Consider the following 21804-nt stretch of genomic DNA (forward strand, 5'->3'; position numbering starts at 1 on the left):
TATCAGCAGAGATAAGCATAGAGGAGTGACACCTAATTCTCACTGGGGTGTGTGTAGGGATGAGGATCATGGAAGGGTTCCTGGAGGAGGCGAGGCCTGAGCTGAGACTTTTAAGGATGACTAAGAGGTAGGGCCTAGAGAGGAGAAAGGGCACATCACGTAGGGGGCACAGCATAGGCAAAGGCCCGGGGGGGGGGGGTGAAATGGCTTTGGGCGGTCATCACGGAGCCTGCGTTGGTGTAGGATCAGGGCTGTGGCCACAGGAGGAACACTGCAGGGCAAACTGGCTAAAGCCGGGCGCTGTTCTGGAGGGAGAGACCCCGCCCCAGGGTGTGGGGACACAGTGTTCCCAAGAAACGGTCTCCGACATCTGCAACCCAGGGCGCGGTCGGATCCCCTTCTGCCCAGGGTCGTGCTCGGCCTCACCGTAGGCGCCAACTATTTGCTTGTCTCCAACGCCCTTTACCTGGAGAGGCTTCTCCCAGTGCTGGCCCACTCTTGCTCCAGAGCCAGGCATTCCCCCCTCCCGCCAAAAAAAACCTTCTTGGGACAGGTGCAAGGCGTGTAGACGGTGACCAGCAAACCCTGGGAAAGGACGGAGACACAGAGCGTCCCCGGCAGGAAGATGAACAGTGGTGCTGTATGGCAGAGGTCAGGAAGGGCTCCCGAGGGCAGAAGCTAGCGAGCCAGCCCTGGAGCAGTGATGACGATGATGCTTATATATGCCTACGTCCTGGCTTCTAGATGCCATTGCCCAATAAAAGGAACCAGGGCTCCTCAGAGAAATGGCTGATTCTAGGGCTTGGGGCATCTTGAGGTGCTAGAAAGTAAGGAAGTACTAAAAAAAAAAAAAAAAAGAGTGATGGGGACGTGTCAAAAAGACACAGGAGCCAACACAAGGAGCTGCTACTGGCCAAAGCTGGAAGAATTTGAGTAAGAAAATAAATAATGTGGTATTGGGTTACAACCCCAATACACACAAGCCCATACCAGTAGAAATGACTGAATAAACAAACACGTGGGGAAGAGAGAAGTCTTCCCCACAAGACTTCCAAAGAGTCTACATTCTCCTCTCCAGGGGACCAGGAGCTGCCTGCCACCCCCCTGCCCCCAGAAGCTGACCTCAACTTAGCGACTTGCTTCCACACAGGGCCTGGGAAGGGAAGTGGTCACCTGACGACGGGGGAGCGTGGCACCCATAGCTTAACCAAGTGAGGAAGGTCAACATCACGGGTGGTGTCATGTGGCTGACATGTTCCCCACCCCACCCAGGATACGAAGTGACGAGGGGGTCACTTGCCTTGTGCTCTTCTTCCCCCCAAACCCGTCTGATCTGTATACACCCAAGTCAAGGACTTGCCCTAAAACACCTGCCCAGTACTCTGAAACTGTCATGGTCAACCCAAACAAAGAAGCCCGAAAAACCGTGACAGGGTTTCTGCACGAAATGGGGTCTCCCGGATGGAATCCCGGAACAGGGAAAGGTCACCAGGAAACACTGCTGAATCCTCAAGAACGTGTCAAATTTAGTTAATAGCAATATGCCAATATTAGTTTCTTAGTTTTGCCAAATCACCGTGGTGACAGAAGATGTCAACAATGGGGGGGGGGGGGAATGGGGAGGGGTACAAGGGAACCAACCGGATACACTCTCTTTGCAACATTTCTGTAAACCTAAGATTATTCCACACTAAAAAGTTGACTTTAAAAAAATGCTCATATATTATTTACTATGTGGGAGGTACTGTTCTAAGCACTTTACATCATTTAATCCCCTATAAGGCTATTTCACTCTCCCCATTTTCCAGATGAGAAAACTGAGGCCCAGAGAGGCAAAGTAGCGTGCCCAACAGCACCCAGAGCTAGCATTCAAATCGAGGCACTTTGGCATCAGGGTCCAGATGTGGCTCATATTTTCCTAATTGCAGCTGCTGCTTCTTGAGCATTTGCCACATTCGAGGGAGAAAGGACAGGGTCAGAAGGAGCGAGGAAGCAGAGGCCACGGTGTTTGGAGCGCAGCGTTGGGAGGGCAGAGAGAGGCACGTGTCCTCTGGCACCACGTCTGAGGCTGACTCAGGAAGGCAGGTGACAAATGACAGGCTTGGGAGAAGGGGGTAGGGAGGGAAGACTATCTGGTTTTCTGACAGGCGGGGTGACCCAGACTGCCATCTCTGCCTCTCAACGGCTGTGTGGCCTCAGAGGCGTCGCTTAACCTCTCTGGGCCTCGGTTGCGTCATAGAAAATGGGCTGACACAACAGTACCTTTCTCACGGGCCTGTGGCCGTGGTTAAATGAATTTTATACATGTGATATGCTAAGAATAGCACCTGACACATCAGAAGGGCTCAATAAATGTTAGCATTATTATTGGATAATGAGTTCCCTGTCAAATGTGGGTTTAATGACAGTAACAACTATTATTTATTGAGGCCAACACTGCCGTCAGCATATTAACTCATTTACTACCCAAAATAACCCCACAGAGTGGGCATGTCATTACCCCATTTTACAGAGGAGGAAAACAGAGGCCCATCAAGGTTCAACTTGTTTAAAGTCACACAGCTTGTCAGACAGCAAGGATTTGCACCCAGTGGTCTAACCACACCGCCCAGCCTTGACCCCTTCACTAGAGTCACTCCCCAGCCACAGCCACACCACAGAAGTTGTGTGGCCAACGCTGGGTGTTTTGCCTGCCCCAAAGCCACGCGAATGTGTATCTCCTGACACTGGGATCCCGCTCAACGGCAGAAGAGCACACGTCGGGCATCAGGAACCTGTAGTAGATCCCAACAGACCCTCACGGACCCTGCCTGCCCACCTCACACACCAGCCAGGGCTATTCTCACTGAGCCGAGGGGTCACGTACTTGAAGTCACGGTTTTACATCCCTCTCCAGCTGAGAGGGTGAAGGTGAATGCGTGGATGTGACACTGGTGACCCGGGCACTTGCAGCCTTATGGGGGAGCTGCCAGGAGCGGCTGGCCAGGGGTGCCCTGAGCAAAGGCCGCTGGCTGAGAGCGAGGGGTCAAAATCTAGCCTGCGACCTGCCAGCCGAGTGGCCGCCGAGGGCAGGACACGTCCTGTACTTTTCCACCTGCGGGCCACGCTTTTCCAGTTCACACCTGTGGCCAGGTGTGCAGCTCGCCAGCTCGGGGGGCCCCGGATTCCTTGATGTTTGCCTGCAAAATGCCTGCCCCTGTGCGTCTAGGGGACAGAGGGTCCCACAGCATTCAGCACATTCTCAGTAGAGCTTCCTGAAGGCTCACGGCTTGAGGGGGCTGTGCCTGAGCCCAGGGGTGACGCCGGAAGCCTGTCACTCGTGAGAAGCGGCAGGACTCCGTGGACTTCTCCAGAGGCCTGAGGTATGAGACCACGAAGCCCCAGACAAACAAGACCCAGCAGGGGCGCCTGGGTGGCTCAGTCAGTTAGGCATCTGACTTTGTCTCAGGTCATGATCTCACGGTTTGTGAGTCCGAGCCCCGTGTCGGGCTCTGTGCTGACAGCTCAGAGCCTGGAGCCTGCTTCCGATTCTGTGTCTCCTTCTCTTTCTGTCCCTCTCCCACTCACACTCTGTCTCTCTCTCTCAAAAATAAAGGTTAAAAAAAAAAAAAAAAAAAAGACCCAGCACTCGTGGGACGCAGGGGTGGCAGAGGAGGCAGGGATCTGAGGACCACTGGAAGAGCCGCAGGCTTTTGGGGGTGAACGTTATTCTCACTCTGCCATCCTCTCAACCTTGGGGGCTGTCAGGGAAGAGCCTGGGACAGCGAACACTCCCAGGGCCCCGTTCTAAGCACAGACCTGAGCCAACTCTGCTACCCTCCTGGGCAGCCTGGGAGGTGGGCGGTCCGGGATGACAAAACTGAGGGCAGCAGATGCCCGGTGACGGTCCAGAACCCTCGCCGCTGGATGTTGGACGCTCACAACACCCAGCTCACAGCTGCCCCCTCTCCAGGGAAGTTTGGGGACCCCCGCATCCTCCTGGGGGGCCCGTGGCCCGTGAGGGACGGATGCGCCAGGGACAAAAGTCTGGCCCCTCAAGTGAGGGAGGAGCACCCTGTGGTGTGGTCCATGCTCCAGATGCCCGGGGACCAGGCCTACGCGTCACCTGAGACAGCAGCCTCACTCAGTTCATCCCGCTTTCCTTACAGACGCGTCCTAACACCATTCCGTCAGCACGTCAGGGGCCTTCGACGTATCCCTATCTCAGGCTCTGTCTCCGGAAAATACGACCAGAGACACTGAGGCACAGAAAACTGGTGCAGGTGGCTGGTCGGTGGCCGGGCCGTGACCGCGAGCAGGCCCGGGCAGGCTTGGGGTGCCTCTCACCTGTAGCTGCACGGCTCCGGCCCAAACAGGCACGCCAGGATCAGCCGCTCGGCAGGGTAGCCCATCTCCACCAACTCCTGGTTTGGCACCTGCGAGAAGATGTTGGTGGCCTGCAGGAGGTACCACTCTGTCACGGCCCGGGTGGCGCTGGTGAAGTTCCGGAAAGTGCACACGGTCCCGTTGAGGCTGCACTGCAGAGGCCGAGAGGGGTTCTTGTGGGCGCGGGGACTGCGGCAGGCCCCAGCCACTGCCCCAAGGGCAAGGGTTTTGCCAGCTGCCCCTCCCCTGGCCGCACGTGGGTGTTGGGCCGGTGGGGAATGTGTTTCCATGGTGCTCACGATGTTCAGGGGCTGTCCCCGCACACACAGTTGAGCGGTCACAGGGACTCCCACGCAGTCGCCCGACGCCCCTATGTGTGGCCTCGTACATGACCGAATACACACGTGCACATGGACACACAGACGGACATCCGCTTCCTGACCTCCGCAGCCACGTGATGTCATGGTCCCGACCACACCCCCCCCACCACACACACATATACAAACTGTCTCCCTGGTTTCATGCTCATGAGGAACATAGACAGACATGCCTGGACCCTCCATTTCCCTGACTCCTTTTCTGGCCTCGTCCCAGACTTCCCGGGGCAGATCCCTGGAAGCCACATGGACCACAGAGGACTCAAGGCTCCCTCCCCCTCATAGCAGGTGAGGAAGGACCTGGGCCTTCTCAGCCTGAGCCCTGGGAAGGGTGCAGGGGCCCCACCACGAGGTCCAGGTCACAGACTTGGCCCCAGCACTCTGGCCTCAGCCACTCTGCCTCCACCAACCCTCATTGTGGGCCTTCCTTCTGGAAGCCGGGAGGCCGGGAGGAGCTTCTCCGCTTTCTGAGATGGGCCTCCCCAGGGCCACTGTCCTCAGGCCCGTTCCTGGAGGTCTCCTTGTCTCTCTGGGAGACACTCTGTCCCAGGATCTGTCACCCTATTTGATTTGTACAGCAAGCCTACCCGTCATCATGAAGTAGCAGATGTATCCCCATTACATGTGCACACGCAGACCGCAGCACCGCGAGCGCGCACAGGATCTCTACAAGCGCACAGGCGGACCAGAGCACCGCGCGTGCGCACAGGATCCCCACTACACGTGCACACAGAGCCTGGCCCCGAAAGCTGGTGCAGCCAGCAGGAGCAAGCCTGCCTCACAGATGAGGAAACGCACACAGGAAGCCCGGTGACTGTGCCAAACAATGGCAGGGCGGGTCAGAGCGGGCGCTGCGGAGACGTGCGCGGAGCCCTGATCCGGTGGGGGTCGGGGGCCTCCTTCTGGGGAGTGTTTGGCCACAGCCCGGGGCCCCAACCATCAGCATCACCAGGGAGCCTGTTAACAATACAGATTCCTAGGCCTGGACCCGGAGCTGCCTGATGAGATTGTTCAGGAGTGGGGACCAGGGATTTGTACAGGTAGGGAGCTCCCTAGAGTTAGAGACACAGACAGGGACCCTTGAGGTGGGCACACCTGAGGGCATCCCAGCGTCCCAGCGCAGGGCAGATACACTTGGGCAGCTGACTGACTATACTGCACAGCTCTGGGGTTTTCACCTGCCCAATATTTATGCCCTTATCTTTTGATAGTAAGACCTTATTTCTCCTCCAGGAAACCACCCTTTCCCGCTCACTCAGTCCATGTGATAGAGGCAGACATCACCCCAGTTCCAGGGCACATGACCAATCATGTGCCCACTCTCCAGGATTGACCAATCATGACAGCCCACTCTCCAGCCCACAGTGATTGGTTTAAGGGTGAGCACGTGACCTGATGAGTGGGTCCCAGGACTTTTCTGGGGCTACTGGGAAAGAGGAGTTCTGTTTCTGGGGAAAGTGCTGAGCTAGTGTATGTCTGGCTTTGCCAAGCCCCTCTGCATGGAGAAAGCCTGCCAGAGAGTGAAATCAACTGGGAGAAAAGCTGCACAAAAATGGGGAGAGGCAGAGTTCTGATGACAGCATTTAAATGTCTGGATCCAGCCATACCTGAATCCAGTCTCCCCCTGGACTTCTTAGTATATGAGCCAGTGAATTCCATGTTTTGCTTAAGCTAGTTTGAGCTGGGTCACTGGCATCCAACAGTGTCTTGACTAACATACCAGCAATTTATTTCTATTTTGAAAAAAGCATTGGTGAATATACAGAATAGGCACTGACTTCCAGCTTGCCTTTCCCCCAGCAAGACCTGGGCTATTAAAGGAAAGAAACTCCCATCAGCCTCACTGTGTAGGGTCCATTGCTTGATGTGTGCCTGGGGCCCACTTACTAGTCTCATGGCCACTTTGCACGCCTGCGCAGTGCAGGTCCTTCCTGGTGCCGAGCCATTGTGGTTGTCTCCAAAGAGGTCAAGGACCACTGGGTGATGGGGGTTCTGCTCGTCGATAAGGACCAGCGGTGTGTAGTTCCAGATGGTGGAGTTCAGAGCCTTAGAAGTGTTGCCATAGCTCTGCTCAGGTGCCAGGATCCTCTCCAGGACCGCTTCCATTAGTTCGTCCAGATCCTTCAGCAGATGCTTGACTTTGGAATACCTGGGTGGGGGGGGGGGCGGTCAGGGGGGCAAGGGCAGCGGTGAGGCAGAGAGCCACGGCGGTCTGGGACCCACCCTTACGCCAGCGCGGCTGTCACCACGTGTGAGGACAGAGCTCTGCCCAAGCCCCTGCCTATCTACCCACCCGGGCGTCCACGCCTCCTTCCATCCACCTGCTCACTTATACATTCACCAAGCAGTTCATGAGCACCTACCGTGTACCAGACACTGCAAAGCACAGAGGATACAATAGCAAACACAACAGCCGGGGTCTCTTTCCTTATGAAGTTCACATTCTAAAGAGGAAGACTCATAACAGCTCATGGTTAGCGATTGCTTCCCATGTGCCGGGTGCTTCTGATGTCTTACTTTATGTATAATCTTCCCCACAATTCTGTGATAGTCCCCATGTAAGGATCAGGAAGCCCCGGGAGTCGCTGTGATTTCCCGAGCCCATCCCACTGGTGGGGGGGCGGGTAGAGCTGGGACCGGATCCCGGATTTGGTGCAGTGGGCATGCTGTTTGGGCACAGGGGTTCTGATATCTCCCTCCCAGGATGGGACCAAAAATGCAGAGAGGAAGGGCAGGTCTGTGATCCTGAGGTCCTAATTCTCCATTGGAGACTGTGGGAACACGAGTCAATGTCCAGAAGGAGAAGGTGGATGGGACTCGGGGGCTGGGCTCCAGTACCTTCTCTCAGCCCCCAGAAGCTCCCATATTGGAAATGGTCCATGCCACGGAGTGTCCCCACCGGCTGCTCTGGACCCGATTTATCCAAGCCCCTGCCCCACAGTGTGGTCACCAGGGCAGTGTGTGTGAGCTCTGGCTCGAGGACATCCCGCAGGGGTGAGTGTTAAACCCTGGCCACAGGCCCACGTCCCGGTACAAAGGAGTACAGTAGCCAGAGCTGACATGGCTTTCAGACGTGACACCTCTTGTCCCCTGACCATCACACCAGCCACCTGTGTGTACACAGGAAGAGGGGGAGCTGGGAGGCTGGTGGGCTGTGGGGAGGGGGGCTGCTCTTACAGCCTATGTGTCCACAGCTGCAGTCGAGTGCGGTGGGTTACTGCATGAGGTCTGGGTTCGAATCCCGACGTGCCACTTAATATCAGTGTGACCTTGGACAACCTAACATCTCTGAGACTCTGTCTTCCTTCTACAAAATGGGGGGGCGGGTAGGATTAAAATATTTACCCTGGAGGGCTGTCGGGAGGATTCAATGAAGTGACACTTACAAAGCACCCAGAAGAGTGCCTGGACGGGGTGGTGGTGTTACAAGGATTATTTCAGGTTCTCCTAAGTAGCCCTAGGGATCCACCTGGCAGGCAGGAGCCCTACTACTCGAAAGAAGGGAAGCAGGAATTCCCTTTCAGTACCTTCTTTTGGACAAGAATGTTCTCTGTGGCTCAGCCGTGCCGGCCCTTCCGTCAATTCCAGGCTCTGTCTCACCCCAGGCCCTCTACCTGTGCCCTCCACTTGGAGTACTCTTTTCCTCCACCCAGCTACCTTCTACTCATTCCTGGGTGGGGGGTGGGGGGCATTCTTTTCTGACTGGCCCCTGCCCCTCCTTGACCCTGACTAGGTCAGGTCCCTCTGGGTGTCCCTTCCATAGGCCTTGCCATCAAGCGGATAAACAGTGGCACCTCTGGGGTCAGATAAGACCTGGGTCCAAATCCCACCGTTGTTTGCTGTGTCTCTGGGCAAGTTCCCTTACCTCTCTGAATCTCCATTTCCTGACCTATAAATCAAGCGAGTATGGCAGTACCCACCCTTAGGGTGGCTGTGTGGGTGAGAATTACACAAGTTAACCAAAACATCACTCCACATACTGCCTGGCGATTCATAAGCACTTGATGTACTGTTGCCATATATACTTTTTATCATCACAATGATAATTAATTCCGTATTTAGGGAGAAAAAGATGAATGTCTGTTTCCTCTGGTAGACTGTGAGGAGGGCAGGGACTTTGTTTTATTCACTGATGTGTTCCTAGTGCCTGGAACAGCCCAGGGCACGCGGCAGGCGCTCAGTAACCGTGTACTGAATCAATACCGGGCACTGGTGGGCCTTGAAGGCAGCAGCCACCAAGTACTTCTTAGGTTCTCTTTAAACATTTTATTATTCAGTAATCTCTACACCCAATGTGGGACTCAAACTCACAACCTCAGGATCAAGAGTTGCATGCTCCACCGGCTGACCCAGCCAGATTCTCTTTAAGCCTGGGAAGTTCATGGAGGCGCCTGGGTGGCTCAGTAGGTTAAGCATCCCACTTCGGCTCAGGTCATGATCTCACGGTTCATGGGTTTGAGCCCCAAGTCGGTCTCTGTGCTGACAGTTTGAAGCCTGGAGCCTGCTTCGGATTCTGTGTCTCCCTCTCTCTCTGCCCCTCCCCCGTTCATGCTCTGTCTCTCTCTGTCCCAAAAATAGATAAACGTTGAAAAAAAAATTTTTCAAAAATAAGTAAACATTAAAAAAAAAAAGCCTAGGAAGTTCATGAATTTTGAAATCTACTTGCTGCAAAGGGATGAAGCAAAGAGGGAAAGAAAGAAAGGAGAAAAGAGAGTGGGGAGCGGGGGCAAGGGCAAGAAACAGGGAAGGAAGGAGAGAGAGAGAGGGTGGGAGGGTGGGGGAGAGAGGAAGGGAGGGGGGAGAGGGAGGGAGAGGCGGGGAGGAAGAAGGGAGGGAGAGCCAGCGGTGAGCTCCAGGGACCACCTACTGGAAGGGGCTGGCGTTGCAGATGGTGACGGCGGGGAAGTCCATGGTCTTGAAGCCGATGGAGAGGGAGACGCTGACCTCCCAGCTCAGGTAGGTCTTGATGAAGACGCCCCACTCCCAGCAGACGAGGGAGGTGAAGAGCAGCGTGATCAGGAACCACATGGCCTTCTTCTTGGGCCCCTCGCAGATGATGCGCTTGGGGCCGTGGGTGTTAGTGTTGTTACAGTACCACACCAGCAGCTCCTTGTACGTGTAGCCGGGGCCCTTCTGCAGCCGGTGCAGGCACTTCAGCAGGTACTTCTTTATGTGCATTGTGGCACCTGCAGAGACACAGCGGAAAGCCAGGTGCAACACCGGTCCTGCGTCCTGGGCTGTCCCAGTCGCGGTCGGGAGTGTGGGCATTGGAGACAGGCGGAGGACAGGGCTGCACACCCCAGCCCTTCCTCCCCGCTCTCCTCTCTGCTGCCTTCCCTTTCTCCCACCCTTCCCTCCCCCCTCTCTTCCTCCTTCCCTTCCTGCTCTCTATCATCCACCCATCCGACTAACTAAAAAGCATTTATTGAAAGCCTACTGTATGCCAGGTACTGAATTAGTCCCTCTGGACTCATTGATGAGCAAAACAAACAGGGTTTCTGCCATCTGGGAATTTCTAGCCTGGTGAACAAGTTACTCACACTCTTGACTCCTTAGGTACCCCCATCTATAAAATGGGCATAATTGTACCTAATGTACAGAGTTGCTAAGACAGTGAAACTAGGTGATGCATCCAGTGCCTGGCCAGACTAAGTGCCCAACACATCTGCTACCTTTATTACAAGCCACAAGCGGGCGAGACGGATGTTCATCAAATAATCCATTAAAAATGCGTAGTTATATACCCTACGACCAGCAATTGCATTACTAGGAATTTATCCAAAGGATACAAAATTGCTGATTTGAAGGGGCACATTCACCCCAATGTTTATAGCAGCGCTATCAACAATAGCCACATTATGGAAAGAGCCCAAATGTCTATCAAGTGATGAATGGATTAAGAAGATGTGGTATATGGGGCGCCTGGGTGGCTCAGTCGGTTAAGCGTCTGATTTCAGCTCAGGTCATGATCTCACAATTTGTGGGTTCGAGCCCCACGTCCAGCTCTGTGCTAACAGCTCAAAGCCTGGAGCCTGCTTTGGATTCTCTGTCTCCTGCTCTCTCTGCCCCTCCCCCATTCGCACTGTCTCAAAAATAAACGTTAAAATTCTTTTTTTTTTTTTTTATTAAAAAAAATTTTTTTTTCAACGTTTATTTATTTTTGGGACAGAGAGAGACAGAGCATGAACGGGGGAGGGGCAGAGAGAGAGGGAGACACAGAATCGGAAACAGGCTCCAGGCTCTGAGCCATCAGCCCAGAGCCTGACGCGGGGCTCGAACTCACGGACCGCGAGATCGTGACCTGGCTGAAGTCGGATGCTCAACCGACTGCGCCACCCAGGCGCCCCTAAAATTCTTTTAAAAAAGATGTGGTATATGTATATATACATATACATATACATATACATATATATGTATACGTAGACACACACACACACACATATATATACAGAATGGAATACTACTTGGTGATGAAAAAGAATGAAATCTTGACATTTGCAATAATGTGGATGGAACTGGAGGGTATTATGCTAAATGAAATAAGTCAAAGAAAGACGAATATCATATGACTTCACTCATGTGGAATTTGAGAAACTTCACAGGTGAACATAGGGGAAAGGAAGGAAAAATAAGATAAAAACAGAGAGGGAGGCAAAGCATAAGAGACTCTAAATACAGAGAACTGAGGGTTGATGGGGGCGGGAGGTGGGTTAAATGGGTGATGGGCCTTAAGGAGGGCACATATCGGGATGAGCACTGGGTGTTGTATGTAAGTGACGAATCACGGGAATCTATCCCGTGATCTATCTATAGCACACTGTATGTTAACTAACTTGAGAATTAAAAAATATGTAGTTATAAAACATGGTAGGAAGGGTTGGGACCCCGTGCTCTGAGGTCCCAGAGGCAGTGAAGGGTGGTGGCGAAGAACGGGGACTCTGGAGCTGACATGTCTACTCTGAATCTCAGCTCCGCCACTTTCCTAGGTGTGTGACTTTGAGCCAATCACCTTCTCAGTGCCTCAGTTTCCTCATCTGTAAGCGGGGGATGATACCAGCCTCTCCCTCCTGGGTCTTTTGTGAAGCCTGCATGACAATATGCAGAGTGTGGATGAATGCCCAGCTGTTGTCATTCTAACAAAAGCACACTCCCCACCCCCAGTTCTGAGAGTCCCTGGAGAAGCTGAGTTAAGGAACCTAAGAGTTAAGTGGGTGAAGAGGAGGGGGCATGCAGGTGGAGGGGGCAGCGGGAGCAAAGGCTCTGAGGGGGAGGGAGCCTGGAGGGGTGAGTGGGAGCTTGCGGGCCACATTTAGGATCTGGGTTTTAGGCCAAGAGAACTGGAGCCCTTGGGAGCGTGGAGTGTGATGCCATCAAAGCTGCCATCTGGAAAGACATGGACTGGAGTGGGATGGAGGCGGGTCTAGGAGCATCAGGTGGGGTGGGGAGCTGTGGGTTGTGGAGGAATATCTAATCTTTCTTACTGAGACTCTGTTTCTCGATTAACCAAGACGCTGGTCACAGAGCCTGGCACATGATGGCTTCTCAGGAAATACCCATTTCCACCTGCTGCTGGAGCACCCCGGCTCTCTCCCTGGAGCCCCAGCTGGCCAAAGGCCACCTCCTTCATGCAGCTGTCCTGACTCCCTGACAGGGGTGACCCTCGGCCTCCTCTCGGAGCTGCTGCCTTTCCGGGCCAGGGGCAGTGTGGTGGGCAGCTCAGTGCCTGCTGTCCAGCATCCTTCCCTTCCCTCTGGCTCTGTGTGTCCTCGGGGGGGAAACTACCCCTCCCTCAGTCTCAGTTGGTGTGAGTTGCCAGGTTGATTCCACCCCTACTCCGAAGGGGTACTTACCTAACCCCAGTTTGGATTGTTGAGACTCAATTCTGTTACTTTATGCTGGTACAACTGAGGCAGACTCCTTTTTAGCCAAGACTACTAAGCTGGAGGTATTTGGGGCCACAAATAGGGAGACTGCCTGAGAATAAAGCCAACACAGAGGAAAGCAGAGTCACAAGATGGAGAGATTTCTGACATTTGAACACCTGGATCCAGCCACTCCTGAAGCCATTTACTCCTGGCCTCATCAGATCCAACAACCAATAAATTTACTTTCTTACTTATGCTGATCCAAATTGGGTGTCTGTCATTTGCAATCATTAGAATCTTTTTTAAATTAAAAAAAAATTTTTTTAATGTTTATTTATTTTTGAGAGAGAGAAACAGAGGGCAAGCAGGAGAGGGGCTGAGAGAGAGGGAGACACAGAATTTGAAACAGGCTCCAGGCTCTGCGCTGTCAGCACAGAGCTGTTGTGGGGCTCGAACCTACTAACTGCAATCAGGTGCTTAACCGACTGGGCTACCCAGGCACCCCCCAGTCATAAGAATCTTAACAAAGGAAGAAGTTCACCTCATTCTAACCCGTGTCATATTTGTTTCTGCCTGTGGCTTCTCGTTCCTATGAGATCATAAGCCCGTTGAGAGTAGCAGCTCTGTATTCCTGACAAGCCCAGCACAGTGCCTGGAACTCTACCAAATAGCCAAATGGATAATGCCAGACTTTCATATCTAACCTGAGATCTTAAACTTGCTCAAGCGTGTTTACTGCTCACCTAACTTACTGACACAGTAATATCCCCCCCCCCCCCTTCCTGGACAAAGCATTAAAGGCTTTCCCCTCCAATGCCTCTGCTCGCTGATGGAAATCAAGTTCCATATGCCAGCCCAGGCCATCATGGCTGTAAAATGGACGTTCACAGATTAACCCAACCTCCATCTTTCCCTAGAGGGCCCATTCCCTGCCCTGGGAAAATAAAGTAATGGTGATTATAATAATAACAACTACAGGAGCACCATTAAAGTACTATGTGTTTACCACGGTCCAGGCACTGCAAGGTACTTACTTCATGAGTTATTTCATTCTTAGACATTATTATCCACAACTATAAACTTGGAAAGAACTGGGGCTTTGTCTGTCTTTACAGTTTAGCACCAAGGACTAATAGGTGAACAGCACATGAGGCTCCAATAAACTGTCATGGAAGAAAAAGACAAAGGGCCTCTCTGATGTCTACGCTTTGCCATTCTCATTTAATCATCTGATTCAGCCAAGGAGAAAGTAGGCTTGGTACAAACAGGTCCTTAGCATCTATTTAACCCCTGCTAATCTCCCAGATTAACAATGAGGCCTCAGGCTCAGAACCTTATCAGCCAACAGTATCTGGTTAGAATTAACATCATTCTGTTTTCACTGCGTTTATTTTTTTTATTTTTTATTTATTTATTTATTTTTTTAAATTTTTTTTTCAACGTTTATTTATTTTTGGGACAGAGAGAGACAGAGCATGAAGGGGGGAGGGGCAGAGAGAGAGGGAAACACAGAATCGGAAACAGGCTCCAGGCTCTGAGCCATCAGCCCAGAGCCTGACGCGGGGCTCAAACTCACAGACCGTGAGATCGTGACCTGGCTGAAGTCGGACGCTTAACCAACTGCGCCACCCAGGCGCCCCTCACTGCGTTTATTTTTAAGAGGGATCTCTAATTTATGGCAAGAGATACCGGCTTTGGCTTTCAGTTCACAAATCCACTCAAGTTAAAAAAACAAACAGAAAATGTGTTTAAAGAAAAATATTCAGTAAACAATAGTAGGACGTGTAGGAAAACTTGTGACAGTGGTAGGCAAGTAACAGAAGTTTGTTGAGAACTGGCGTATCTCCTAACTAGTTTGGTCCCTTGGGCCATTAGCCAAGCCAGAAGCAATCAATGCTACCAACAACTTTATGTCGTTCCCATCAGATTTCACCCCAAGGTGATAGATGGTCGTGTTTGGGATGTATACACAGCTTGTGCAGAAAGGTTTAAATGAGCTTACAGCTTAAACCAACTCAAACCGGCCAGGTGGAGACTGGGTCCGCACACGGACTCAGAACAGCAGACACTGTCGTGCTTCAGAGGATCCCAGATTGCATCTAAGCGTGGCCCCAAACTGGTGGTAAACGTTCCGGGCCGCAAATACAGAGACAATAAATGCCCTGTACCACCAAGTCCATTTTCCTGTAAGAGGAAACACACACTTGGTTTCAGAGACAAATTTGTCCTGAGATTTGACTCAGTTTCCTGGTGGGAGGATAATTAGGAACACAGTGCGTGTCTCTACCTATTAATTTGACAAAGGACACATACATGCTCCTAATACAGTCAGTTCTTCTGAACCTTCTCAGTGACAGGTTGCCTGTCATGACCTAAAAGCTGTACTGGGTTTGCAAGAGTTGTTTTTGCTGTTAGCACAGGATTTATCTTTATAATTCTCATTTAAAAATAACAGCTTTATTGAAGTATAATTCACATACTATATAACTCCATCCGTTTAAAGTGTAGAATTCGGTGGATTTTAGTATATTCAGAGTTGCTCAACCATCACAGTAACGTTTAAAATATTTTCATCTCCAAGGCGCCTGGGTAGCTCAGTCGGTTGAGCATTGGCTCAGGTCATGATCTTGCAGTTTGTGAGTTCAAGCCCTGCATTGGGATCTGCGTTGACAGCTTAGAGGCTGGAGCCTGCTTCAGATTCTGTGCCTTCCTCTCTCTCTGCCCCTCCCTCGCTCATGTTTTCTCTCTCTCAAAAATAAATAAACATTAAAAATTAAAAAAAAAAGAAGATTTTCATCTCTCCCCAAAGAAACTCTGTATACATTAGGGTCACTCTATTTCTCCTTCCACCCTTCCCAGGGTCTGTCTCTATAGATTCATCTCTTATGGACATTTTAATTTTTTAAAAATATTTATTTTTGAGAGAGAGAAAGAGAGAGAGACAGGCAGAGAAACAGAACGCAAGTGGGGGAGGAGCAGAGAGGGAGACACAAAATCTGAAACAGGCTCCAGGCTCCGAGCTGTCAGTTTAAAGGGACACAGGGCTCGAGTCCACGAACGGTGAGATCATGACCTGAGCCGAAGTCGGACGCCTAACAGACTGAGTCACCCAGGTGTCCCGGGACATTTCATATAAATGGAACCATGCCTCACGTGATCTTTTGTGACTGGTCTTTTTCACCTAGCATAATGTTTTTAAAGTTCATCCACATTGTAGCAATACGTATCAGTACTTTATTCCTTTTTATTGCCAAATAATATTCCATAATATAGAATATTATTTATCCATTTTATTTATCCATTCATCAGTTGATGGACATCTGTATTGTTTCTACTTTTGGCTATTGTGAGTAACGTTGCCATAAACAATCATATGCAAGTTTTTTGTGGATGTATGTTTTCATTTCTCTTTGGTATATACCAGGAGGGAATATACCCACTGAGTTAATTCTATGTTTAACCATTTGAAGAACTGACAGACTCTTTTCCAAAGTGGCTGCACTATTTTGAAATTCCACTAACAGTGTCTGAGGGTTCCAATTTCTCCACATCCTCTTCCAACACTTGTTATCATTCAATAAAAAAATTATTATAGCCATCCTAGTGGGTGTGAAATGGTGTCTTATTCTGGTTTTATTTGGATTTTCCTGACAGTTAATGATATTGACCATCTTTTCATGTGCTCTTGGCCACTATATCCATTATATGGCCAATATGTCTTTGGAAAAATATCTATTCAGGTCTTATGATCACATTTTAATTAGGTTGTCTTTTTATTATTAGGTTGTAAGAGTTATTTATATTTTCTATATAAGTCCTTTATCAGATATAGCATATAAAAAATATTCTGTTCTGGGGGTTATCTGTTCACTTCCTTGATGGTGATTTTTGAAGCACAAACGTTTTTAATTTTGATGATGTCCAATTTGTCTATATTTCTTTGGTTGTGTGCGCTTTGGTGTCATATCTAAGAATCCACTGCATAATCCAAGGTCATAAAGATTTATTCCTATGATTTATTCTAAGGGTTTTATAATTCTATCTCTTATATTTAGGTCTTTGATCCAATTTGAGTGAATTTTTGTATGTGGGGTGAGGTAGGGGTTCAGATTTGTCCTTTCACACGTGGATACCCACTCGTCCCAACACCAACACTATTATTCCCCCATTGAATTGTCTTGGCATCCTTAGTGATTTTTTAAAAAAAATATTACTCAAATTGAAGAAAACTTAATGGAAAGGTATAACACGTTCATGGGTCATAAGACTCAATACTGTTAAAATGTCAATTAACCTTAAATTAATCCCTGGAGTTAATTCAATCCTAATCAAAATCCCATAGAGTTTTTGCAGAAATTGACAAGCTGATTCTAAACTTTATATGGAAAAGCAAGAGAACTAAAATAGAAAAAAGAAAATTTTGAAAAGGAAAAACAAAGTTGAATGGCATATACTATGCCCTGATATCAAGACTGATTACAGGGGTACCTGGTGGCTCAGTCGGTTAAATGTCTGACTTTAGCTCAGGTCATGATCTCACGGTCTGTGAGTTCGAGCCCCCCTGAGGTGCTGACAGCTCAGAGCCTGGAGCCTGCTTCAGATTCTGTGTCTCCCTCTCTCTCTGACCCTCCCCTGCTCGCACTCACTCTCTCTCTCTCTCCCTCTCTCTCTCTCTGTCTCTCTCTCTCTCTCTCAAATAAACATTAAAAAAATCTTAAAAAAATATGTCTGACAAAGAATTCATATGCAGAATAAAGAATTCTTACAACTGAACAACAAGAAGGTAAGCAACCTAACAAAATAATGGGCAAAAGTTTTGAAAAAACACTTCACACAAGAAGGTATATGAATGCCCCATAAGCACGTGAAAAGATGCTTAACATCATGAGTCATCGGGGAAACGCAAATCAAAACCGCAGTGAGACACCATTTCCCACCCACCAGAAGGACAGACAATACCCAGTGTTAGCGAGGATGTGAAGCAGTTAGAACTCTCCTGCCTGACTGGTTGGGATGCAAAATGGTACAGTTTGGTGGTTTCTCAGAAACTTAAGTGGGTGCTTATCTATCACATGACCTACCAATCCCTCTTTTAATTACCCAAGGAAACTGAAACATATGTTCACATGAAGGCTTGTACATGTATATGCACAGGAGGCTTATTCATTATAATAACCCCAAACTGGAAACCAGCCAAATGTCCACTGGCAGGTGGATACATAAATTGTGGCACATCCATACAATGGGATACTATTCAGCAGTAAAAAGGAACCTACCACTGATACATACAACAACTGGGATGGATAGAAAAGAAAAGAAACAGGCTGAGTTTAAAAAGCTAGATGTAGAGGAGAATATACTATGTGATTCCATTTATATGAAGCCCTAAAGAAGACATACGAATCTATAGGGGCAGAAAGCACATCAGTGATGCCCAGCACATCGGGGGTAAACACTGCATTGGCTAGAAAAGCACAGAAGGACACCTTTGGGAGGTGATGGAACTATTTTATATCTTGGGTGAGATGGTGCTTAGTTGGATGTATTACATTTATAAAAGTTCACCAAACGCTATATTTAAAATGCAAGTAACGTACTGTACATTGCTCATATTTAAAGTTTTAACAAAAGACTTAAATCCATTGCTGTTTCAAAATTATGAGAGGTCACGTCTTAAAAATCTAGATTTTTCTTCATCTTTTGAAAAATTAGAACTATCTGACAATTGTCCCCATGTGGCAACATTCTGCCAGAACTGAACAGTGGCAGTCCCCTAAGACAGATCACGTGCTCCCTGCTCCCCACCCCCAAGTCTCCCCATTCCCTATTTTCTTACACTCAGCCCACCTTATTCAGTTTTTAAAATTCCCTGCTTTGGCTTCTGTGGACATCTGACTCTGTGACCCCTGTAAATTGTAGGTCAGATGCTTTCATTAAAATCCCCTGTACTTAGCAGCAAAACCTCAATTACCCAAGGTTATCAGGGAATACGAGTTCTGGGTAGCTGGATTTTTATAGTTAATTGAAGGTTAACCTGAAAATGGATTTGACTCTGGTCATTGAAAAATCTTTTATGTTTCTGCCTCCGCTAAGGGCAGGCAGCCCCAGAACATGACTGACTCATTGTTCTCGAGCACCTGGCCAGGATCAGAGTCGTGGATGGGGCTCAGCGTACCTAGCTGGAGATAGTGAAGAAGACTTTTTTTAGGGGAGTGGTTGGAATCTCTCCAGGGACCAGAACACACCCTGGGCACCATTTCTATTTATAAATGCCAAGATTATGTGCATTTCAGGCACCCAGATTTTGGTCTCTAAATACCATTCCCAACCAAAAGGAATCAGGGCTTCTTGGAAAAATGGCTGATACCAGTTTTTTTTTGCGAGAAATGTACAGGATGAGCCTGGGATATCTCATCATACCTGAAAGCAAAGGAAGGTATCAAAGACTACTGGGGTCAGTCGAAAGGGCTCCTTGAAGGGGTCCTCACCAGCAAAGATGGGACAATTAGAGCATTTTTTAAAAAATTCAGTTAATTGAGGGGCACCTGGGTGGTTCAGTCAGTTAAGCCTCCAACTTCGGCTCTGGTCATGATCTCACTGTTTATGGGCTCAAGACCCATGTCGGGGTCTGTGCTGACCGCTCAGAGCCTGGAGCCTGCTTCAAATTCTGCGTCTCCTCTTTCTGCCCCTCCCCTGCTCGCACTCTCTTAAAAATAAATAATAAAAAAGTTAAAAATTTGTTTTAAATGCAATTAATTGAAACATATTAAATCCAAAAAAATCCATGAGCTCATTACAACACTGGAAAAGGGGGAAAGTAAGAATATTAATGTTATTAATAAATCAGGGTAATTAACACATGAGTCCCATTCGGGTTGTTTTACCCCTATTTGGGACACTAGTGGCTTGGCTGTTATGTTCCATAAACTCCTTAATTTACTGCAAAAATCTCCAAATTCAGCTCAAAATCTAGCCCAAGGCCTGTTTTTGTATGGAACCTAAAGCTAAGAATGGTTTTTATGTTTTTATGTATTTATTAAGTTTATTTTTGAGAGAGAGACAAAAAGAGTGAGTGGGGGAGGGGCAGAGACAGAGGGAGAGAGAGAGAATCCCAAGGATTCTGTCAGCACAGAGCCCAACTTGGGGCTCAAACTCACAAATCGCGAGATCATGACCTGAGCCGCGACCAAGAGTCAGGTGCTTAACTGAATGAGCAACACAGGTGCCCTGGCTTTTATGTTTTTAAAGAGCAGTGGAAAAAAAAAAAAAAAGTATATGCTACATATGGGGCCAGCAAAACCTAAACTATTAATATATCAAGCCCTTTATGGCAAGTTTCTTGGCACCTGATTTGCTGTGCCCTATATTTGCATTAAATAAAAAGATGCCCTTAAAATGAGTTTGGTTTTATTTTCCCCTGACTTATTATTAGTATTTTTAACATTTATTTATTTTTGAGAGACAGAGTGTGAGCGAGGGAGGCACAGAGAGAGGGAGACACAGAAACCAAAGCAGGCTCCAGGCTCCGAGCTGTCAGCATAGAGCTCAACGTGGGGCTCGAACCCACCAACCATGAGATCATGACCTGAGCTGAAGTCAGATGCTCAACCGACTGAGCCACCCAGGTACCCCTCCCCTGACATATTAATTCAGTGTTTCCCAAACATCAAGCATTTGAATACCACCCTGACAATTTTTGCTAAATTGTTGGAGCACTTGTATCATTATTCACTTAATGTATAACATTACTTGAACTCACTTTTTTTTTTTTTTTGGTTAAAAAACTTCCATCTAGTCCTAAGCAATACTATGAGTACTCAGCAACACTGTATCTGTGAAATAACTTTGATGTGTTAAGTAACACTTTCCTAATACCTATTAAAATAATTTCACTATTTGAAAAAGAGTCCCTCTTAAAAGAGGAACTTAAAATCATCTTGCTTTTCACCCTATGGAAAATTCTCTGTTGTTTTCTACCTGGCTGAAGCATTTCATCATGTATCTTTATGCCCTCCTTTTAAGTATATTGGGGGTAGGCATAATTTTGCCCATTTCACAGAGGAGGTAACTTGAGCCAGAGAGACTTACCCACCATCAGAGTGAGTCAGAGGCAAATCTGGAAATAGAAACCAGGTCACCTGGCTTCCAGCCACTTCTACCAACACACGTGATGGGACACCTGACCTCTTGCCCCCGCTCTAATGGGTGTGGGGGAAGTTTGCATTGTAGCAATGGGGTCAGCTGCCTCCTCCGTGGTACATATGCACCTCATTTGCCCAAGGCTATGGCCGTAGACATCTAGGGGTCCTCCCATAGAGCTAAGCTCAGCTTGACTAATGGAGGTGATAAGAAAGTATCCCTTCCACAGCCCTCCAGGAGGGGAGAGGCAATGGTCTTACAGGAGCTGATCAGAGTCAGAGAGTGCTCCCAAGGTACATCGTTAAGTAAGAGAAAAGAAATGGCAGAACAGTATACAAAGTCTATATGCATTTGTGTAAAAACAAGAAAGGAAATAAAAGCATTGAGATATTTACTGGTGTGTGCATAGCCTATCCTGGAGAGCCTACCCAAGAAAGCGGGAGCACGAACTACCTTCGAGAAGGAGAACTGGGTAGCTGGGGACACAGGCAGGGAAGGAGGCTTCTGAAAAAGAGTTATTCCTTCTGCACCTTTTGTCTTTTGGATCATGTTGATGTTTAATCTATTCATTTATTTGGTCCATAGACATTTATTCATCCCCTACTATGTGCTCAGCACTGTTCTAGGCACCGAGCGTGCAGCAATAAACAACCAGTAAAGAAATAAATCAATCCCTGCCTGTGTATAGCCTACATGCCCACAGGGGACAGAACCAGAAAATTATAAAGAGCAATTGCATTTGCAAATTTATGCTGATTACAGTTAGGTAAAAAAAAAAAAAAAAAAAAAAAAAAAAAAAAAATCTGTATAGCAGCCATTAGATACACAGAGATGAAAAGGTTTTGTAATACCAAGTATCGGGCAGGCTTTGGGGAAAGCACACCTTTACATGCCGATGGGGTGGGAGTTGGGGTAGTCATTCAGAGAGTAGCCGGCAGTCATTATTATGTTTATAATGTGGCAGCTGGGACCCTATGGCTCTACTCTGTGCATGCAGGCGTGCGTGTTTGCATGTGTGGGTCCACGTGTGTGTGCCTGTACGCACCGTAAGGATGGTG

General features: G+C 48.7%; 1 protein-coding gene across 2 annotated transcripts in view; it reads right to left on the reverse strand.

The window, feature by feature from the left end:
• SCNN1B (sodium channel epithelial 1 subunit beta) overlaps positions 1-21804 on the reverse strand; it is a 60767-nt gene that overhangs the window by 13568 nt on the left and 25395 nt on the right. Inside the window, exons 1-4 of one of the 2 annotated variants that reach the window (XM_047839530.1) lie at positions 12593-12657; positions 9610-9928; positions 6630-6891; positions 4327-4517 (exon numbers count right to left, since the gene is read on the reverse strand). In XM_047839530.1, the coding sequence (XP_047695486.1) occupies positions 4327-4517; positions 6630-6891; positions 9610-9920 (764 nt within the window). In that variant the 5' untranslated portion in view covers positions 9921-9928; positions 12593-12657. Of the gene's footprint in view, positions 1-4326; positions 4518-6629; positions 6892-9609; positions 9929-12592; positions 12658-21804 lie in introns of those variants that run through there. The other variant, XM_047839532.1, reaches the window with a different exon arrangement.

Source organism: Prionailurus viverrinus, chromosome E3, assembly GCF_022837055.1.
Source record: "Prionailurus viverrinus isolate Anna chromosome E3, UM_Priviv_1.0, whole genome shotgun sequence".
NCBI lineage: Eukaryota > Metazoa > Chordata > Mammalia > Carnivora > Felidae > Prionailurus > Prionailurus viverrinus.